This window comes from Liolophura sinensis, chromosome 1 (assembly GCF_032854445.1).
Source record: "Liolophura sinensis isolate JHLJ2023 chromosome 1, CUHK_Ljap_v2, whole genome shotgun sequence".
Lineage (NCBI taxonomy): Eukaryota > Metazoa > Mollusca > Polyplacophora > Chitonida > Chitonidae > Liolophura > Liolophura sinensis.
Genome location: NC_088295.1, coordinates 59,352,492 through 59,372,108, shown reverse-complemented (window position 1 = coordinate 59,372,108; position 19,617 = coordinate 59,352,492). Strand labels below are relative to the sequence as shown.

Below are 19,617 nucleotides of genomic sequence, written 5' to 3'. Positions count from 1 at the left end.
ATTAATGTATTAATGAGATACCACACAGGTGGGATAATGCCAGAGAATACAGAAGACTCAGTTTTACATAAGATTTTTATTATTTTATTTGATTGGTGTTTTACACCGTACTCAAGAATATTTCACTTATATGACGGCGGCCAGCATTATGGTTTGAGAAAAATGCAGAGCCCGGGGGAAACCCACGACCATCCGCAGGTTGCTGACAGACCTTCTCACTTACGACCGGAGAGGAAGCCAGCATGAGCTGGACTTGAACTCACAGCGACCGCATTGGTGAGAGGCTCCTGGGTCAGTTTTGCATAAGAAGCTGCTTAGGTGGTTAATACATTGACAAGATTAAGACTGCAATGTAGTACAGTTACTGATTTAAAAAGTCTGTTCAGCTGCCTGGTACTGTGTACACAAAAGCTGCTGGTATATTTAGCTGAACTGTATGTCGGTCAGTTGGTCAACTATTTACAGCCCATCATCTTTTAACATTGGCGATGGGCCTGTGTGTAAGGCGATTTTTCTTTGCAGCTATTGCGAATTTCTGCTTGGTGTTCACGTAAGTCTTTATTGTAGTTTGTCAGGAATTTGGCGAGATACAATGGATTGAACTGAACTTCATCGGTTAGCTGTTGATCAATGGGTAGTTGAGGGTTCAAATCCAGCTCCTTCCGTACTGGTTAGTTTGGAATTTTTTTTTTTCACAAAGTTTAACACGTCATTGCATGACTGTCACCTTGACCACTGTCACATAGTTGAAACAAAGTTGACATGAGTTATTATGGAGAATTAAATGGTACCGTTATCTAAAATAAGTGCAATCATTTAGAAGGCGCAATATTCAATGTACGAGTCTTATGTACGAGTTAGAGTGAAATTTCCAACATGGCTGCGCGCAGTGATGACCATGCTGAGCCGCGTCAAACCTTATTCATTCGAAATTTACCGTTTAGTGTGACGGAACAGAGGCTGGAGGAAGTTTTCAGTGAGATAGGGCCCGTCAAACGGTGTATTCTTGTTAAGGATAAAGGTATGTGGCACCCAGCAACGCTTTGTTTCTTTCTTTATTATGCCGCTGTTGTTGTTGCAAATGTCGCCTTACTTGACGACGTGGAGCTATGATGTAAATGGAGCTATGATTGGAATCTGAAGCGTCTACATATTTCATTGATCATATAGGCTGCTTGCTTCTAGTATTGTGATTGAAGGGCTTTTGTCCTCCACGGTTTTTGTCTGGCGAGGCTTTTGAATGCCCCTCTTACAGGGTTCTGTCATGATCTCTCACTTCTTCCACTCAAAAAAAAGCCTAATTGTAACATTTCATAGCCATGGCATCTTTGTATGAGGTGTGACAGTCCTTAATGAGAAACTGCAATATCTCAGCTCCCTGTCAGTATAATTTATAACAGTACGGCTAAATACTTACCTATCTTTTTCACAAAGCAAAGAAAAACTACACTAGCAGAATGTCATAATTTGCAATATTTGACACCCAAAACGCACCCAAGAGCAGTGCAGTTGTGCAGTCTAACATGTGCTGAAGACATGTGCTCTTGTTCACCAGGAGTGTGGCCTGTACAGCTCTGTATGCCCTGTGATAAAGTTCATCAACAGCTTAGAATTACTACACATGTACAGAGCTCAGTAATTTAACCCCAGTTTTACTATCTCATAAAACTGACCACCATCATACTAGTGAATTTAACTACTTAACCATAATGGAATAAAGTCATTTGTCATATCTGAAACTGGCTGTTGACAAAATTTGGGCTGACATTCATAATTTGTTAATATCTGGGATATTATAAACAATCAGAAGACACTTGGGAAGATGTTTCACTTGCTACTAAATTAGGAAAATCTGTCTGAAATGTACATATAGTTTCATAGAATTTATCACCCAGCTGAACTGTTTGTTAAAAATCACATGGACTTTTATCTACATTACAATATTAACTTTAGACAATTTTTGACAATTCTGTACCACAATTTGTATAACATAACTGTTTGGTGAATACCGTCATAAAAATATGTGTGATGCAGTACATGTATCTTCATGGTATAATATGTTTAATGTTAGTGTTTTAATATTATATTTTCAGAGACTGGACGAGGAAAAGGTTATGGCTTTGTTGTGTACTCAATGCTGTAAGTATTTAATGTTATTCCAATACAGGATTCACAAGCACGACAGAAAAGTGTAGTATAGCATTCTATTCTTTTAATATTTTTGGAACATCTGGTCTGGGTTTTAATTTTTAACTAATATACAGGTTATTTTTTGGAAACAGGAATACTGAAAAGAACAGACAAGATTTTCAAAAATTCGCAAAATTGCAAAACTTTTAATTTGTTTTTTTCTCACCTTGTTAGCTCATCTGATGAACAACATGTACACTTCCTTGCTTTTCCAAAAACATCACAGAAATGTAATTTCTTTCTCTCAAAACAACTAATATACTTTTTAGGTACATGCATGACATAAAAATTACAGGTGTGTCTAATTAATAACATCCTAAAACCTTACTGAAAATACTCCTGACAACGTACAATATAATCTTTATTTTAAATATATTAGGTTAAATCTCATGTTTTCCTTATTCATCTTTATGTTCTGTACTCATTCATTTACCGTGGCTTCTCAACTTAAGTTTGGCCGTTACTGTTTTTTTAGGTGAAAAAAAAGCAGTCTGCAACACTCATCAACTGGCTGTTTGCACAGTTTAAGGTTTATTGGAGACCACAAATATAGTGTTAGAATTTGTGAAAATGTATCTGTAATTTACGAAAGGCCTGTGGTTTACCCTGGGCACTCCACTTTTCTCCACCCATTAAATTAACAGCCCTTATATAAGTCAAAACTTCTTGTGTACATGGCACGAAACAACAATCAAAGAAATAAATATTAAAATGCTCAAATAAAGAACCCACTCTAGTTTATCACCAGTTAACTTTATTTGAAATTTTCCTTTCTGGATAAGGTGAATTTGACTGCTTTGCACACATTTTTTGTGCTCACCAAACAAATTGTATCTCCCCTCATTAGAAATAAAATCCTGTTTTGTTCTTATTATTTGTGATTTGAGCCAAACTATATAATCATTGCAACCTGCGAATGGCTGTGGGTTTCCCCTGCAGTCTGCCTGGTTTTTCTCCCACCATACCATATAAGTGAAATATTGTTGATCTTGGTGAGTAAAACACCAAGGCAGATAAGTAAATAAATTTAATCAGTAACTATGAATTAAAAAAAATGTGCTACACAAACTATCCATCGTATTAACTTGACGTTTTCAGCGAGGATGCTGTGGAAGCCAAAAGTAAAATCAAGAAGGTGGATGGAAGGAATGTTTTTGTCCTTTATTCAAAGAAAAAGAAATACAAGAGGAAAAGCCCCAAAGAAGACAGATGAAGATGAGGATGATGTAGAGAATGTTAGTCAGAAAGATTCCAGTAAGTGGTACTTAACCGGTAAATAATCTAGTGCTATGTGAAAGTTTTTAATATACCCTAAATTAACATAAATCCCGTCTATGACCAACTTGCCCGTTTGTCCTGATTCTGAGAGTTCTGTTGATGTTAGAAAGGTGTTTTGAGGTTTGCCTGGAACATAGGATGATATTCTACTGGAAAATTTGAAATTTCAGCACCAAAAATAATACTTTTTGACATTTATTTGCACTTTTCTGGGCAAAATTTTAGGTCGTTTAGGGTAATTAAATTTACCTTCTTATGAGAACTTATTGTCATGTGAAACTAGGAAGGGTGTGCCATTTCTCTCCCTCATGTTACATTTTCTATAAAAAAAAAGAAAATACTTTGACAGCTGAAAGTAGTCTTAATCAATGACTTGTTAATGGTGGACAGTTAATAGTTAAACACATTTTAAACAGTTAAATATTTCAACCTGAGTAACCTTGAATTTGTACATTTATTCATTTTATCCCATGCTTAAAATTTGCCTACATATGACCATGAAATAAATATTATTTACCGCTTAATTTTGATTTGTAGTTTTACTTTTAAGTTTTCATTTTCTATTTAACCAGATGTCTCTTTGAAGTCTAAACCAAAGGAAATACCTGAAAATGCTAACGCTGATGCTCAGAGTACCAAGTACATGCGAGCTAAACAAGTGGTTGTGACTGGCTTCTCAGGCAAGCTGGACTCAACCACCCTGGAGCAAGCTACACAGTAGGTGTTGGGGGGGGGGGGGGGGGGGGGGGAGGGGGGTGTACATGTAAGGGGGTTCACCTAAAGCTTAGTATATTTTACGTGACCTTTTGCTTGCTTTTGAGTGACTCATCCACCTGATAGGACCACTTAGGAGTTCTGTTTTCTGACGTTTGATTAATTTCTGTATCAGAAAACCATCAGTGTTGGCATGAAAAGTGTAATTTTTAAGCCTTTAATGTGCCTCTGAAAGTGCATTTTAACATACCAAACATTGGATGAAATGCAGAAAATTAATGATGAACTGTGAAGGTAATGAAGTTTGCAAACACTGATGATGTTGTTTTCTGACAGACAATGAGTGTAGTATTTACCTGTCATTAAATTTATCCGTGAACCTTTGAACCTGAAAAAAAACCCCCTGATTTGTTAGGCCACAGTAGTAATTAAACACTTAGAAATGAGGTTATAGGCTTGAATGAGGCTGCAAATAAGTGTGTAATGGTGTGCGGTACGTGATGAACGCCCGTATTTCCTCAACCCATTTATCAAATCGTCTTGGAGTAAGTGAATCTTTTCACTCCTCACCAGAAATAAATAACCTTCTTTTCATTGGTTAGTGTATATCGTTGTACTTGGTTGTTTAAAAATAAACGGAAAACAATTAATATATACCTTGCTTGCTGAGCCTTTGTTTTATTGTTCTTCAGAAATGTGAAAAACATTGCCAAAGTTAGATACCCGGTCAAAGGTCGCTCTGACACCACTGTCATCCTGACCTTCAAATGTTGTGCGTGATTCAAAGAGGGCTGTGAGAAGGTTAAATGGAAGAGACTTTAGAGGTGGGTATTTTTTATCTCTGTTGCTGTTCTGTGTTTATCTTTGGGGGGGTGGGGGATTGTTGTGGTTTTTGTTGAGTGCAGCTGCAAGCTGTTCTTGTCTGTAAGGTTTCTTGTCTGTAAGGTTTCTTGTCTTTGCAAAAGTATATTTAAAACTGTGTTAACACTGAAATGACTTCCGGAAGTTCATTTCGGGAGATACGAGTGAGCGTTCATCGATTTTGCAATACCCATTCTCGCACAATTCCAAAGTGATTCTTTTGTTCTTCCAATGCGCTTCTGGTTGTTTAGAGAGTAGGATGCGCCAGGATGAAGGTCACCAGAAATTGTTCAAACCAATGATGTTTTCTCTAGTCGCTGATTAAACAAGTGTGGTACACTTTTGCGCAGGGAAGAACCACCTCGATGGTCTAATGGTTGGAGCATCTGGCTTGAAGTTGGGTCAGGTCATACCAAGACTTTAAATGGTGCTTGTTGTTTATGAATGTTCACTCTTAAATTTCAATTCAGTTCATATCGAACATTACAGCTGAGTCGCACCCAGTACCCTTCAAATACAAATTTATGAGCTGTCTTTGTAGACTGTCTTGGTTCCTTCTATGTTAAGGTCTTAATGTGGTTCTTAAAATCCTTGTAAAGCGTATATATGTATATATATATATATATATATATATATATATATATATATATATATATATATATATATATATAATGAGAATTTTAGTACTTAATATTAAAAATACGAAAGCATCATCAGTGTTGAACTGAAATAACTGTTCTACTAATTTTTCTTTATTTCAAGGAGTGCTTTTTTTTTTTCATATACAGTGTACCAATTTCCCTCTGTTTATATTTGACAGGCCAGACACTGCAGGCTTGGCAGCACTCATCAGAGTTTGTAAAGGAACCAGTGAAAAGTGAAAACACTGCAGAGAAGAGTAGTTTTAAGCTGCAGAAACAGTGTCGATTAATCATACGCAATTTGTCCTTCAAGGTGAGATGTGTCGTTTGGTTCTGTAAAGTTTTGATTCAACCACTGTAGCTCAGAGAAAAATAAAAAGTCTCTAACTTGTCCACTCAACATGCAGTAGGTTTCAGTGTGAAAGAGCATATTTTATCACGGCAAACGATAGCAGTTTTACAAGCTTATACACTATTTTAGAATTTGGAATTGAGTATTGCTGTGGTGGTCAGCTTTTTTTTAGCAGTTTATCAGTTTATGAAGACAGTAACTTTGAATTACATGTAATAACCGAAATGGTATTGACCTAAAATTTTATGCATGACTAACTTACTAAATTTGCCTAATTATAACGGTTCCATTGAGCTTGGAAAGGTGTTTTAAGGTTTTGCTTGGGATTTAGGATGATATTCTGCTTGATCAGCTAAAGTAATATTTGATGACCTTAGACAATTGGAAACGTTTGGGTGAATTCCAATAATTCAAATACTGTGTTTCTTGTCTTGTTACAGTGTACAGAGGAAGACCTAAGAAACAGTTTTCAGGAATTTGGTGAAATATCTGAGGTGATCATTCCAATGAGGAGTGGTAAGTTCATCCTAGACATTTAAGGTGTTTAATTTAAGATTTATTCAAAAGGTAGCTGGATATTTTACTCCAAAAATATAAGTTTCAGCACAAATAGTTATATTTATATGACCTTTACTTTCCTCTAAACATGCACTTTGCGAGGACAGTTTTAAAGGGAAAATTTAGTATTCTTACTCACATTGTAAAAACATTAATAAAAAAAATCTGTCTGCAACCTGCAGATGGTCGTGGGTTTCCCCCGGGCTCTGCCCAGTTTCCCACCACCGTAATGCTGGCCGCTGTCGTAGAAGTGAAATATTCTTGAGTACGGCGTAAGACACCAATCAAATAAATAAATTAAGAAAAATTTGCTCTTTCTGAATATCCCGCATAGTATTTGAGCTCTTCTTATCCAGCCAGTGTCCTTGATTTGTAGATGGCAAACAGCATGGGTTTGGCTTTGTCCAGTACAACGACCTGAAATCAGCAGAAAAAGCACTGAAGACGATGAATATGAAACAAATAAAAGGTAAGTCTGCCAGAGTGTGTTTTAATATTTTCTAAACTTTTCATTGGCTCTCATTGGCTCACTGGGCTAAAGCATTGTTCTCTGTGTTGCCAGTCAGCTTCTCGACCAATATGAAGGTTCAGCGCACAAATTTAGTTTTTGTTGATACATGTATGCATCACTATTACATTATGTTTGTCAGATACCTGGTGAAGGAGTTTACCCAGGACACTCAGTTTTCCTCTCCCTGTAAACCAGACTGATGAAAACTTGTTGTAAAGAATTTGACATAAATTTCATGCATTCTTTGTAAAGTGAAAGCAAAAGAGACTGTGTTTTGTTTCACCCAACTGAGCGGCTGGCTTACACAAGATTTGACATTTTTTTTAGTACTGGACATACATGTTAGTAGGGTTTTATGCCCTTTAAAAATAAATCATCAAATAATTGAATAATTAAAAGTTGTGGATTTTCCTGGGGCTCAGCCGGGTTTCCCCCCACCATAATGCTGGCTGCCGTGGTATTAGTGAAATATTCTTGAGTACAGCCTAATGCACCAATCAGATAAAATAAATAAATCAAATAATTAAAAGGACATTGCATGACAGTATGAATGTTACTTACACAACTTTATGTATGTTGTATACACTTGGTTTCAGGGCGGCCTGTGGCAGTAGATTGGGCAGTGCCTAAAGGAGAATTTATGAAAGCAACAGCAAAAACTACTAAGACGGGTAAATATACATGAAAAGTAACAAACAAACATTATGTGAATTAAGTCAGGATAAAATCAGAAAAATTACATGAATATAAAGTATATATTCTGAAAATGTGTAGCACACACTAGCAGTCAAAATGTTATTTAAGCTTTGAAAAAGGCCAGGTAAAATTATTAGAAAGAGAAAATGTAAGCGTGAAAAAATGAGGACAAAATGTAAGCGTGAAAAAGTGAATAGCCAGACAAAATGTGTTAAACCTGAAACACATGTGTAACACAAAGAGAAGTTCAGTCTGAAAACCTGTTAAGAACATAATATTGCATGTATGAATGAAATGACAAAACGTTTAGCCAGAAGAAATTTATTAAACGGCAGAATGTGGGTTAATGTAGTCTGCTGTCATTGTTAGACTCAGTATCTAGTCCTGATGAAGGTGCTGTCAGTGGGGTGGCTGGTGAGGAATCCTCCAGCGAGGAAGAGGAAGAAGAGGATCAGGCTAGAGAGAATAAACAGAAGGAAGGAGATGAAAGCGATGACCTGTCTGGTAAGTATTGTATTTCACCTTAAGTTCAGTGTGTACAAATGCAGTTTTCAGAAGCACATGAAGGTCTTAAAAAGATAATTTTGATGAAGAAAATTTTTTTTTAAAATATCATTTAACTTGAGAACCGAAATGACAATAACAATAGTGTGGGTAAAAGTATAGACCTTTTTTTAGGTGACTATATTTGTAGAAACTAAAACAGCAGCAAAATGTATTTGTCTGTGTTTGAAAGAGGTATCAAACTGATTGAATCACCCAAGCTGACTGAATCGAAGTGATGTAATAGATGCCTTGTGGAAGAATGTGTGTTAGAATCCACTATTGCTTGATGAATGCTTTTATGAAATATTCTTGAGTATGAATTAAAGCAATATTGACGTCAGCTAGTTGGGCATTTACTTGGCCATGTGTAACTCTTAAATGTATTGATTATGCATTAAAAACTGTTTTCATTTTCAACATCATCTTGAAGCCATGTGAAATATGCTGAAGTTAGCTTGTTTTCTAAAAAGAAACATGGAAAATTCAGTTCTTTGTGACATAATTTTTGCTTGGAAACAATATCATATTTCTACGAACACTGCTTTGTTACATTTGGAGCGATTGTTTGCTCTGTGATGTGATGTTCTCTTATGCTGACATTTTCCTCTTTACAGAGGAGGATGAAGGGTTTAGCAGCAAAGAGGATTCAGAGGAGAGCGAGGAAGAAAAGGAGGATGACAGTGAATCCGATGCAGATGATGAGTCCGATGACCAAAGCGAATCTGAGAGCGACGATAGTCTTCATAAGAAGAAAAAAAGTAAAGGTCTCTATTAAAATGCACTTGATAATTTTCAACAAAATTTTACAACAGAATGGGACAGAACAAGGTTAACAATGGTTAAGTTTTTTTGATGTTGATATTTGATCAGTGTTTGCTGTAGGAATTTGCAATGTTGTGTTCATAGCACTTGGAAATATTTGTTTGTTTATTTGATTGGTGTGCTATGCTGTACTCAAGAATATTTCATTTTTACAACGGCGGCCAGCATTATGGTCAGACAAACATGTGGAAATCTACTTTGATGGTAATCATTATTTGTATAAATTATCCTTATTTATATGAGCTAGTGCTATATTCTCATTATTCCGTCTGTTTTTTGGTTGTAGAAAACCAGATAAAGAAGCAAAAACCAAATGAATTGAAAGAGGGCAGGACGTTGTTTATAAGGTAGATTTCTTAATTTTCTATTGGTTACTGATGTCATAACATGGTGAATTCTGAAGTGTTATTTTGTGGATTATCTTTTGATTAATGTCACCACGAGAAAGGGAAAAAATCTTTTACACTACTCTGGATTACAAATACAAGTCTGAATAAGTAAATGTGTTTTCCATTTTGTGAAAAATGACTCCATTTTCTTTTTTTTAGGAATATTAACTTTGACTCTGTTGAGGAAGAACTGGAAGAACTGTTGGAGGAGTTTGGAGAGATTGATTACTGTAAATTTGTGATGAATCACTTCACAGAAAAACCAAAAGGTAAAGAAGTATTGTTGTGATTCTCTTTTTCTTTGAGTCAAACAAACCTTAAATGTTATGTTAGTGTTCAGCAGCATGCCTAAGCAGATATATGCGAAGTAACTCGTGAGAAATTTTATACATATAAGTTAAACAAAAAAAACATTATCAGTTACGGGCTTCCCCAGGTTTCTTTGCAAAACTAATGCTGACCATGGTCTTATAAGTGAAATACTGTTGAGTAAAAACACCATTGGTGTCAAACACCAATCAAATCAATCAGATTGTTTGTTGATTTCCTCAGAATGCTTCATTGTAGGAAGGGATTTTATGATATCTTTTAAAGTTACCAGGAAAAGATCCCAGGGCTTTTTTTTTTTCAGTTGGTGAATGCATGTATCCCTTGTCACTTACGTTCTACAAGTGCATAAAATTTACAGACATAAGTTCTGATTTTCTATTAAAACGTGTAATTTCCTTTTAGGAACGGCTTTTGTACAATTTGCCACAGAAGAAAGTGCCCAGGAGTGTTTACAGAAGGCTAATGATGAGTCAGCGGTATGGGGTTTACTTTTGTCCATCTGTGTCAGGGTGACTATTTAAGTTGCCAGGCTTTCTGAGACAATCTTCCCTATTTCTTTTGCATCTCTGATAATAACATCTTATGAAAGCTAATATTGTATGTATTTGTAAAAACGGCATTAAATGCATTATCTTGATGTGTAAAAACAAACCAGACTTTACATCCTGTAATATCTGGCCTTGGAAAGGGAGTTAAAGGGAGTGTAACCCTAAGCATGGTCTTGGTGACAGTAAGCAGGGATGCTGGTGTAACCCTAAGCATGGTCTTGGTGACAGTAAGCAGGGATGCTGGTGTAACCCTAATCATGGTCTTGGTGACAGTAAGCAGGGATGCTGGTGTAACCCTAATCATGGTCTTGGTGACAGTAAGCAGGGATGCTGGTGTAACCCTAAGCATGGTCTTGGTGACAGTAAGCAGGGATGCTGGTGTAACCCTAAGCATGGTCTTGGTGACAACAAGCAGGGATGCTGGTGTAACCCTAAGCATGGTCTTGGTGACAACAGGCAGGGATGCTGGTGTAACCCTAAGCATGGTCTTGGTGACAGTAAGCAGGGATGCTGGTGTAACCCTAAGCATGGTCTTGGTGACAGTAAGCAGGGATGCTGGTGTAACCCTAAGCATGGTCTTGGTGACAACAAGCAGGGATGCTGGTGTAACCCTAATCATGGTCTTGGTGACAGTAAGCAGGGATGCTGGTGTAACCCTAATCATGGTCTTGGTGACAGTAAGCAGGGATGCTGGTGTAACCCTAATCATGGTCTTGGTGACAGTAAGCAGGGATGCTGGTGTAACCCTAAGCATGGTCTTGGTGACAACAAGCAGGGATGCTGGTGTAACCCTAATCATGGTCTTGGTGACAGTAAGCAGGGATGCTGGTGTAACCCTAAGCATGGTCTTGGTGACAGTAAGCAGGGATGCTGGTGTAACCCTAAGCATGGTCTTGGTGACAATAGGCAGGGATGCTGGTGTAACCCTAAGCATGGTCTTGGTGACAATAGGCAGGGATGCTGGTGTAACCCTAAGCATGGTCTTGGTGACAGTAAGCAGGGATGCTGGTGTAACCCTAAGCATGGTCTTGGTGACAGTAAGCAGGGATGCTGGTGTAACCCTAAGCATGGTCTTGGTGACAATAGGCAGGGATGCTGGTGTAACCCTAAGCATGGTCTTGGTGACAATAGGCAGGGATGCTGGTGTAACCCTAATCATGGTCTTGGTGACAGTAAGCAGGGATGCTGGTGTAACCCTAAGCATGGTCTTGGTGACAGTAAGCAGGGATGCTGGTGTAACCCTAAGCATGGTCTTGGTGACAATAGGCAGGGATGCTGGTGTAACCCTAAGCATGGTCTTGGTGACAATAGGCAGGGATGCTGGTGTAACCCTAAGCATGGTCTTGGTGACAATAGGCAGGGATGCTGGTGTAACCCTAAGCATGGTCTTGGTGACAATAGGCAGGGATGCTGGTGTAACCCTAAGCATGGTCTTGGTGACAGTAAGCAGGGATGCTGGTGTAACCCTAAGCATGGTCTTGGTGACAACAAGCAGGGATGCTGGTGTAACCCTAAGCATGGTCTTGGTGACAATAGGCAGGGATGCTGGTGTAACCCTAAGCATGGTCTTGGTGACAACAAGCAGGGATGCTGGTGTAACCCTTCACACAGTCTTGGTGACAATAAGCAGGGATGCTGGTGTAACCCTTCACACAATCTTGGTGACAATAGGCAGGGATGCTGGTGTAACCCTTCACGCTGTCTTGGTGACAGTAAGCAGGGATGCTGGTGTAACCCTTTGTACAGTCATGGTGACAATAAGCTGGTATGCTGGTGTAACCCTTCACACAATCTTGGTGACAATAAGCAGGGATGCTGGTGTAACCCTTCACGCTGTCTTGGTGACAACAAGCAGAGATGCTGGTGTAACCCTTTGTACAGTCATGGTGACAATAAGCAGGGATGCTGGTGTAGCCCTTCACACAGTCTTGGTGACAACAAGCAGGGATGCTGGTGTAACCCTTCGCACAGTCTTGGTGACAGTAAGCAGGGATGCTGCTGTAACCCTTCGCACAGTCTTGGTGACAGTAAGCAGGGATGCTGGTGTAACCCTTCGCACAGTCTTCGTGACAATAAAACAGGGATACTGGTGTAACCCTTCGCACAGTCTAACATTCATGGCAGATCACTTGCCTTCCACCAGTATAGTGTTGTGTATATCTGTATGTCACACGTGTGACGGTTTGTCATCAGCTTGCCATAAGTCTGTAGTTTAGGCCAGACACTCCGGTTTCCTTCACCTCTAAAACTGACTAATATCAAAAAAGTGAAAAATTAATGAGTATTATATAAAGCAGCAATCAAATAAATAAATATACATGTATACATTCTATTATGCAAATTTTCTTAAGTGTGTCATAAAGAACACATTTAGTAGCTCTGTGAATGATACTGTAAATCTTCAACGTTTTCAACCACTAAATCACTTTTTTGGTGGAATTTATTCATAGAGTTATTATGAAAATGACGCTAAAAATAATTTGTTTGTGCCACTTAATTTACAAGCTTCATAAAACTGCAAATTATTTCTCTACACCCCACAGTTCTCCCAGAAAGTTTCAAAATATAGGTCGCAGAAGCAGTTGAAAAGGTTGAAGAATAAGGGTGCGTAATGAGATCACATTTGAACGGATCACGCTTTGTTTTTGGTGGTTACAATTATTTTCAACTCACCTTCTTATTTCTACAGCGAGGAGGTATTGTACTGGACGGCAGGAAGCTGAATGTCATCTTAGCCGTGTCCAGACAAGATGCCGCCAGATTGAAACAGGAGAATCAGACCAAGGAGAAAGACGACAAGAGGAATTTGTACTTGGCCAGAGAAGGCTGTAAGTCCGAGGCTGTATCTTCTCAATTTAGTTGCGTAATTTTTCAGAAGGCTACATTCATGTGTATGTTATGCTTCTATGCAGGTGACTAATTTGCTACTTTCGTGTATAAGTTCATGCATACATTGTTATGATAAGACTAAAATCCTGAAAAGCCTGTTATGAAATGTCCTGTCATTATTATCGTTTGAGATACCATAAATGTCAGTCATAAAAGTAGTTTTCTTCATTATTATGAGGTAGTTAGTTTGGCAATTTTCAGATAAAGGAGCAATTGGACTAGGCTATTTTGTGAGAAATTTTCTCAAATTTGATAGCTATGTTACATGGATTCCTCATCTAATTAGTTGCCTTTTTCTTTCATCGGTCATCAATCAAACCCCGCCATTTCATCGGTCAAAAATCAGTGACTTATTGGTTACATTTCTGTTCCCAGTAATTCGACCAGGCACACTAGCTGCTGAAGGCTTATCAAAAGGCTGATCTGGACATGAGATTAAAGGTACTCTGCATGTCTTCTGAAGCCCTTCACTTTATTTAGAAGGGGGTTGGGGTGGAGGGGATAGGAAAACTTAGTGGTGAGAAAGAAGACATACAACAGGCCTTTGGGAATTTGTAGATTCCAAGCTCTGGCTGCTTAGGGCACCTTGGCAACAGCAAAATGGTCACCGATACTTGTGTGGCTATTTGTGCAAACAGGGTGGTACAAACAGGGTGGGAAAGTTTGTCTGTAGGTCAGCCAGTTTACTCCAGGCACTTCGGTTCTTCCTCGCCATCACGTACATGTGAGTGGAAATTTCTTGAGTTTGGCATAAACAAAAATCAAATAAAGAAGTAATCAATGAGGTTTGTAATAAACATGGTTAAATGGCTTCCGTTTACCAAAGCACTGGTATCCCCCATCCTTAAGCCTGACCAGTATTGTATAAGTCACAAATTATTCAGTATGCCTGTAATCACTCATCATTACAGAAGTGAATGAGATTTTCATGCGGTTTTATTTCACTCTCCATTACAATTTAACCAAAACGATATCATCTGTAGCAAATGTCAGAGTGAATTGGATTGAGAAAGTTCAGCTTTCAGGTTGGAATTCAAGGCATTGTTTTTTAAATTAGCCTTGTCTTGAATTTATATTTCAGGTAGAAAATGTTAAAAGGCAGAAGTTGAAAAAACCCCAACATTTTTATTTCAACCACAAGGCTGTGTATACGAAACATTCCCGTGAAAACCACGGATAAGGAACTGAAGAAGATTTTCCAACAAGCTGCCGGTGACAGGAAGGCTCAAGTTACTGAGGTAAGTGTCAGCCAAATATGGAATAATAAAACACTACTGGAATGTCTTCTTATTCATTTTCAAAATCTCATTTTAAATTCAATGGAGAAAAATGTGGTTTTGAAGATGAATGAGGGATATGAAATCTATAAAGGTTAATTTTACCTCCATGGAATAAAAGGTTAGCTTGTCTTGTATGGAAGACACCCATACACCACTGATACAGTCTTAGCCACCTTTCAGAAATCTTTATTTGATAACTATATTCTTTCCTGTTTGGACAGGATTTCAAAGCCTACATACCATATCCTAAAATATGTTCAATAAATGGATTCACAGTGTTATGTTAAAGCTACACCTGTACCCCCGACAATAGACTTTGAATTTACTGTCATTGAGGTGTCGACACTGTAATTGTTAAACATATTAAGGACCACATCTGCAAATGTGAATGTGTATCTCTGTTTTGTGTACTGTCTTTAATACCACGTGGTATATTTTGTCTACAACTGTTAGCATGTCTTCTTGTTAACCCCAGTGTCGTATCATGAAGGACATGACCCAGGTGAATGCCAAGGGAGAGGGCAAGTCTCGCGGATATGGGTTTGTGGAGTTCACAGAGCATCATCACGCCCTGGAGGCACTCAGGAAGACCAACAACAACCCAGAGATATTTGGGGAAAAAAAGGTGAGTGTCATTCACAATCACATTTCGTACATCTTTTCATACTTTCGTTTAATGCGTAGTAGGTCTTCTGTAAATCGTCAACATATTCAACGACCAAAGCCCTTTTTTCAGTGGAATTTATTGATACAGCTATAATGAAAATGACTGCAAAATGTTTTGTTTGTGTCAATAAAAACGCAAGTTTCATCAAACTATGCAGATTATTTCTTTACACTTTACGGTTTCCTCAGACAATACTGGTCACAGTGGTGGTTGAAAAGGTTGGAGAATTTGGGTACATCTAATTTCTTCAAATTCATTAGGGTTCTTTTTGGCTTGGATAGTTAAAGTTCTGCTTCACTGCATCTATCAGGCCCTTCACTCATGCTTATTTGGCTGTGGCCTTAAGTCTGAGTCTTAAGATACCTGGCAAAGGTTGGTGGGTTTCCCTGGGCACTCAAATTTTATCACCAATAAATTGATTGCCTGGTCACCAAAAAGTTCTTAAGCAAGGTACTAGATACTAATCAGGTAATTACCTGACTTCCCCAACCTGTTCACATATGATCTGTATGCTTTATGCACAATTTTAAAATGATTTTAGAAACAAAACTACATTCGTTGGGTTGGTCTCTTTCAAGGTTTCACAAAAAAAGGTCAATTTTATCAGTTTGCACAGAATGATGCTTTCAGAATATTTTTGAATAAACACCTTGCAAAATTGCAAAAAGGTAAAGAATTACAGTACGTAAAATGAATCATATTCATTCAGTATTGAATGGTTTTATAACGATTTATAGAATTCCTCTTTCATTTTAAGTCACCAGCCTTATGGATGTACACCATCTTTTGTGAGGTTAAATGTACATGTACAGGAAGAGTCAGTGTTAATATATGGAAATTAGTGTTTGCTTCTTTCGTTTTAACAGAGACCAGTAGTAGAGTTCTCCCTGGAGAATAAGACAGCCCTAGAGGCCAAGAGGAAACGGTGGGAGAGAATCAAGGTAGGAAGAATTGTGGTTGGATTAATGTGTGTAGTAGAGAGCTGCGAAATGAACTTTATCTCATAATTGTTCCTGCAGTCACAGGTTCAAGTCCACCTTATATCAGTTTTTCCGTGATGATGTACACAAATGTCTTGATGGACTGTATTTGATGCCTAATGGACAAAATTGTTAATCTTGCTGTTAGACCTCTGATTCCCATACAAACTGATTGCCATCTGATCGAGAGTGAAAAGTTCTTGAATATGATGTTCAACATCAACTAAATCAAATGAAATCTCAAATGTAATGAAACTGCAAGTTGTCAGCGAATGTTGTGCAAGTAAATCTCCCCTTACTTTTTTATGACAAATATATGGTTATATATATGGTTTACAAATTCTGAAGATAAATACATTGTGAAATAACTTGTGTGACTTTGGTGTTTGTGGAAGTTGGATAGCAATTTCACATTGTAACTTGCTGTATAATTTCACCACTTTTTAAAAAATTTAGGCTAAACGAGAAGCGTTAGCAAAAAACCCATTGTCGAAACAAAAGAGCGATTCAAAACAAGGAAGGACAACTGAGAAGAAAGGTAAATCAGAAAATACGGTAGCGAAACAGACTGATGCATCTGGGTTGGTCAAGGGGAAAAGCACTGTGACAAAAGGAGCGAAGAGACCTAAGGTGTTGCCTTCTCACTCTGGACCAAAGATACGGCAGAGGGATCAAGGGAAACAACCAGGGAAAAAGGCAAACAAAAACCGACCGAGTAGAAAGGAAGCCAGAGGCCAGAGTGGCCAGAAGAGGAAATCATCTGTGGAGGGTATGGTAAGTAGTACCCCTGACATAGTCTTTGATTCTCTTAGGGGTATCAGTGTTATTTTAGAATAGTCCAAATAATTTCCTCTCCTGAAATATTGGTCATGGCTGTACACGTGTTACTGTTCCAAATTGATGATAAAATTCCTGAATTTTATAAAGCCAGCTGTTACTTTTTCAAACTTTATAATTATAATAATTGTTAAATTATAATAATTTTAACACCATAAATAATACAGGTATGAATATGATTTTATTATCAAATATGTATTTTGGCCCAAAATCTCAGGTATAGCCTCTTTAAAAGACCCATGAACTCTGTGTTAACTTTGTGATATGTTCTAACATGTATGGGTAGAAATAAGCTTTTCAGTCTTCATATTAGGGGTAAAACCGGCGTTAAAAGTAAGGCTGTATCAGGTCTCCGTCGTCAGCCCAAAGTGTTAGTGAGTTGCGTGCCAACAAATGGAAGACTACATGCACCCTAATTCCTCAACCTTTTCACATTTGTAAGAGACACTTTAAGTGCAATTTATCTGCATTTTTAATTTGATTTTGGAGACAAAAGTACATTGGTTGGTTTTGCCAATATCACAAAAAGTGTTATTTTGTCAGTCTGCATGGAATAATGCCTTCAGAACATGCTTGAATTTAAACACCATTGCAAACATGTGAAAAGGTTGAAGAATTGGAATACATACACGTATGTGTATGGATGCTGCACCTGGATTGCTGCTATAGTGGCCAGAAATTTGCCTCCAATGTCACTTCTGAAAAATCTCAAGAGCTGACAAAATCAGTGAACAGGCATTGTAAATTTTTCAAGATAATTTAATAACAAATACATGTTTTCCCCAAACTTTTTTTCATTTCTGTAGTATTAGTTTGAACACCAAACATTTACAGTCAGCATTTAACAGTTGTGATTTGTGAACCCTTTAATGCAATGCTAAAACATTTGCATCTATTGGGTTGTGGTCTTCATCATTATAAATCTAATAAGAAATACCTGCTCATGCAGAAGAATAAATCTAACTTTCTTAATCTTCCTCAGGAGCCGAAGAAGAAGAAATACAAGGCAAATCGAAGGGAGAAGACAGATGACTTTGATGCCATGGTTACCAAGTATCGTAACAAAATTTTGGCGTCATCCAAAAAGACTGGAATGAAGTGGTTTGCTGATTGAATTTGATCGATTTGATAGTGCCAGATGGCAGTCAAAGTCCTTGTCAAAGGATGCTAAGTCCTTGCAAAACAGCAGACAAATTGTCAAGCAGATTTTCATTATTTTGTTTTAAATGTCACTTTGGTTTGTCTACAACTGCCCATATTCACAAAGGTAGAGACAGGAGAGCTTACTGATGTTCACTGAGTGTTCCAATGCTATTTCCAATTTTGAACAGGACCCCTGTTGTTATGGAGTTAATTTATGAATGCATGAATTTGTATTTGACTTGGCAGTTTCAGAGAAAACTTTCGCAGAACGTCTTAAATCAAGTGTTTGCATCTTTCCTTGTAAATTTTCTCACATTATGGCCTTAAAACAATAAGACAGCCTGAAACATACAGGATTTGCCATATATTTACAAATTTAAAGTAAGGTTTGTAAAACGTGTGGGGCAGATAAGGCGGGGGTCATTTGGTTGTCGTGGCTTAGTGAGTTGGGTGGGGGATAGTGGGAGGTAACATCTGGTAGTCGTTCTAGTCTGTGCACACCTGTATTATACCTGCGATAAGGACTGCTTAAATGAGTGTCTATCATTTATAAAACCACTCAAGTCACCTGCTGAGTAAGACTATGGATTAAAAAAAAATAATAAAAAAAAAACATCTTTTGCCTATGAAGACAGCACTCAAAACGGGCTGACCGTAAGAATGCAGGAATGCCAGAAACAGCCTGTACATGTGCAAGTTTATAATGATGTGTTGAAGTGTTACAAAGTTGAAGATAGAATTTGCATTAGTATGAGGTAGGTATTAACAAGTGAATAAAATTAAGAGGAGGACATAAAGGTAATAAAATCATCAGTTGTCACAAAATTGTCAGAATTATGTATGACTCAGTATATAGTACTGTATAATTATCATTTTTCAAGTGACACTATTTCCTGATTTTCATTTTGAATGATTATATGTATGTATATGTATTACATGTAAAATCATGGGTTTAATACAATCATTACCACACACTCATTTGTCAGTCTTTTTGTTTCTAACCTGTTAAGCCTGTCAGTTACAAGATATGCAGAAGACAGGGATAAACTCAACCCAGGTACATGTGTATGTAATACCAAAACTGAAAGGGTTGCAATGCCGCTTTCTGCATCAAGAGGAAAATACAGACAGCAGTAAGTACATGGCTGGGTGTCATGATTGGTGTCTTTGGTATAATACTTCAGTGATGACGTAAGTCATCATATTCATACTCCTCACAGCGCATGCACCACTCTCTACCTTTCGCTTTACATCGATCACTGCGACCAGTAGACAAGCTTGACCACTGGAGCCTGTGAGACACACATAGGGATGTTTAGGCTTAGCCTCATCACTGGTCTCCTCCAGCGGAGCCATTTAACCAACATTCATCAATAAAATTGTTT

At 37.7% G+C, this 19,617-nt stretch overlaps 1 protein-coding gene across 1 annotated transcript; it reads left to right on the top strand.

Moving 5' to 3' along the window:
• The first annotated feature begins 876 nt into the window (after positions 1–876).
• Positions 877–19,197, top strand: LOC135462734 (RNA-binding protein 28-like). Its single transcript, XM_064739966.1, is given in 24 exon segments — positions 877–1,021; positions 2,094–2,139; positions 3,289–3,401; positions 4,041–4,185; positions 4,875–4,953; positions 4,955–5,006; positions 5,864–5,997; positions 6,477–6,552; positions 6,971–7,063; positions 7,702–7,776; positions 8,171–8,305; positions 8,962–9,111; positions 9,456–9,516; positions 9,718–9,827; positions 10,291–10,364; positions 13,126–13,264; positions 13,701–13,744; positions 13,746–13,766; positions 14,407–14,439; positions 14,441–14,563; positions 15,081–15,230; positions 16,139–16,213; positions 16,709–17,026; positions 18,072–19,197. Coding segments are annotated over 24 exon segments (2,523 nt in total). The 3' UTR covers positions 18,204–19,197.
• Positions 19,198–19,617: the final 420 nt, after the last annotated feature.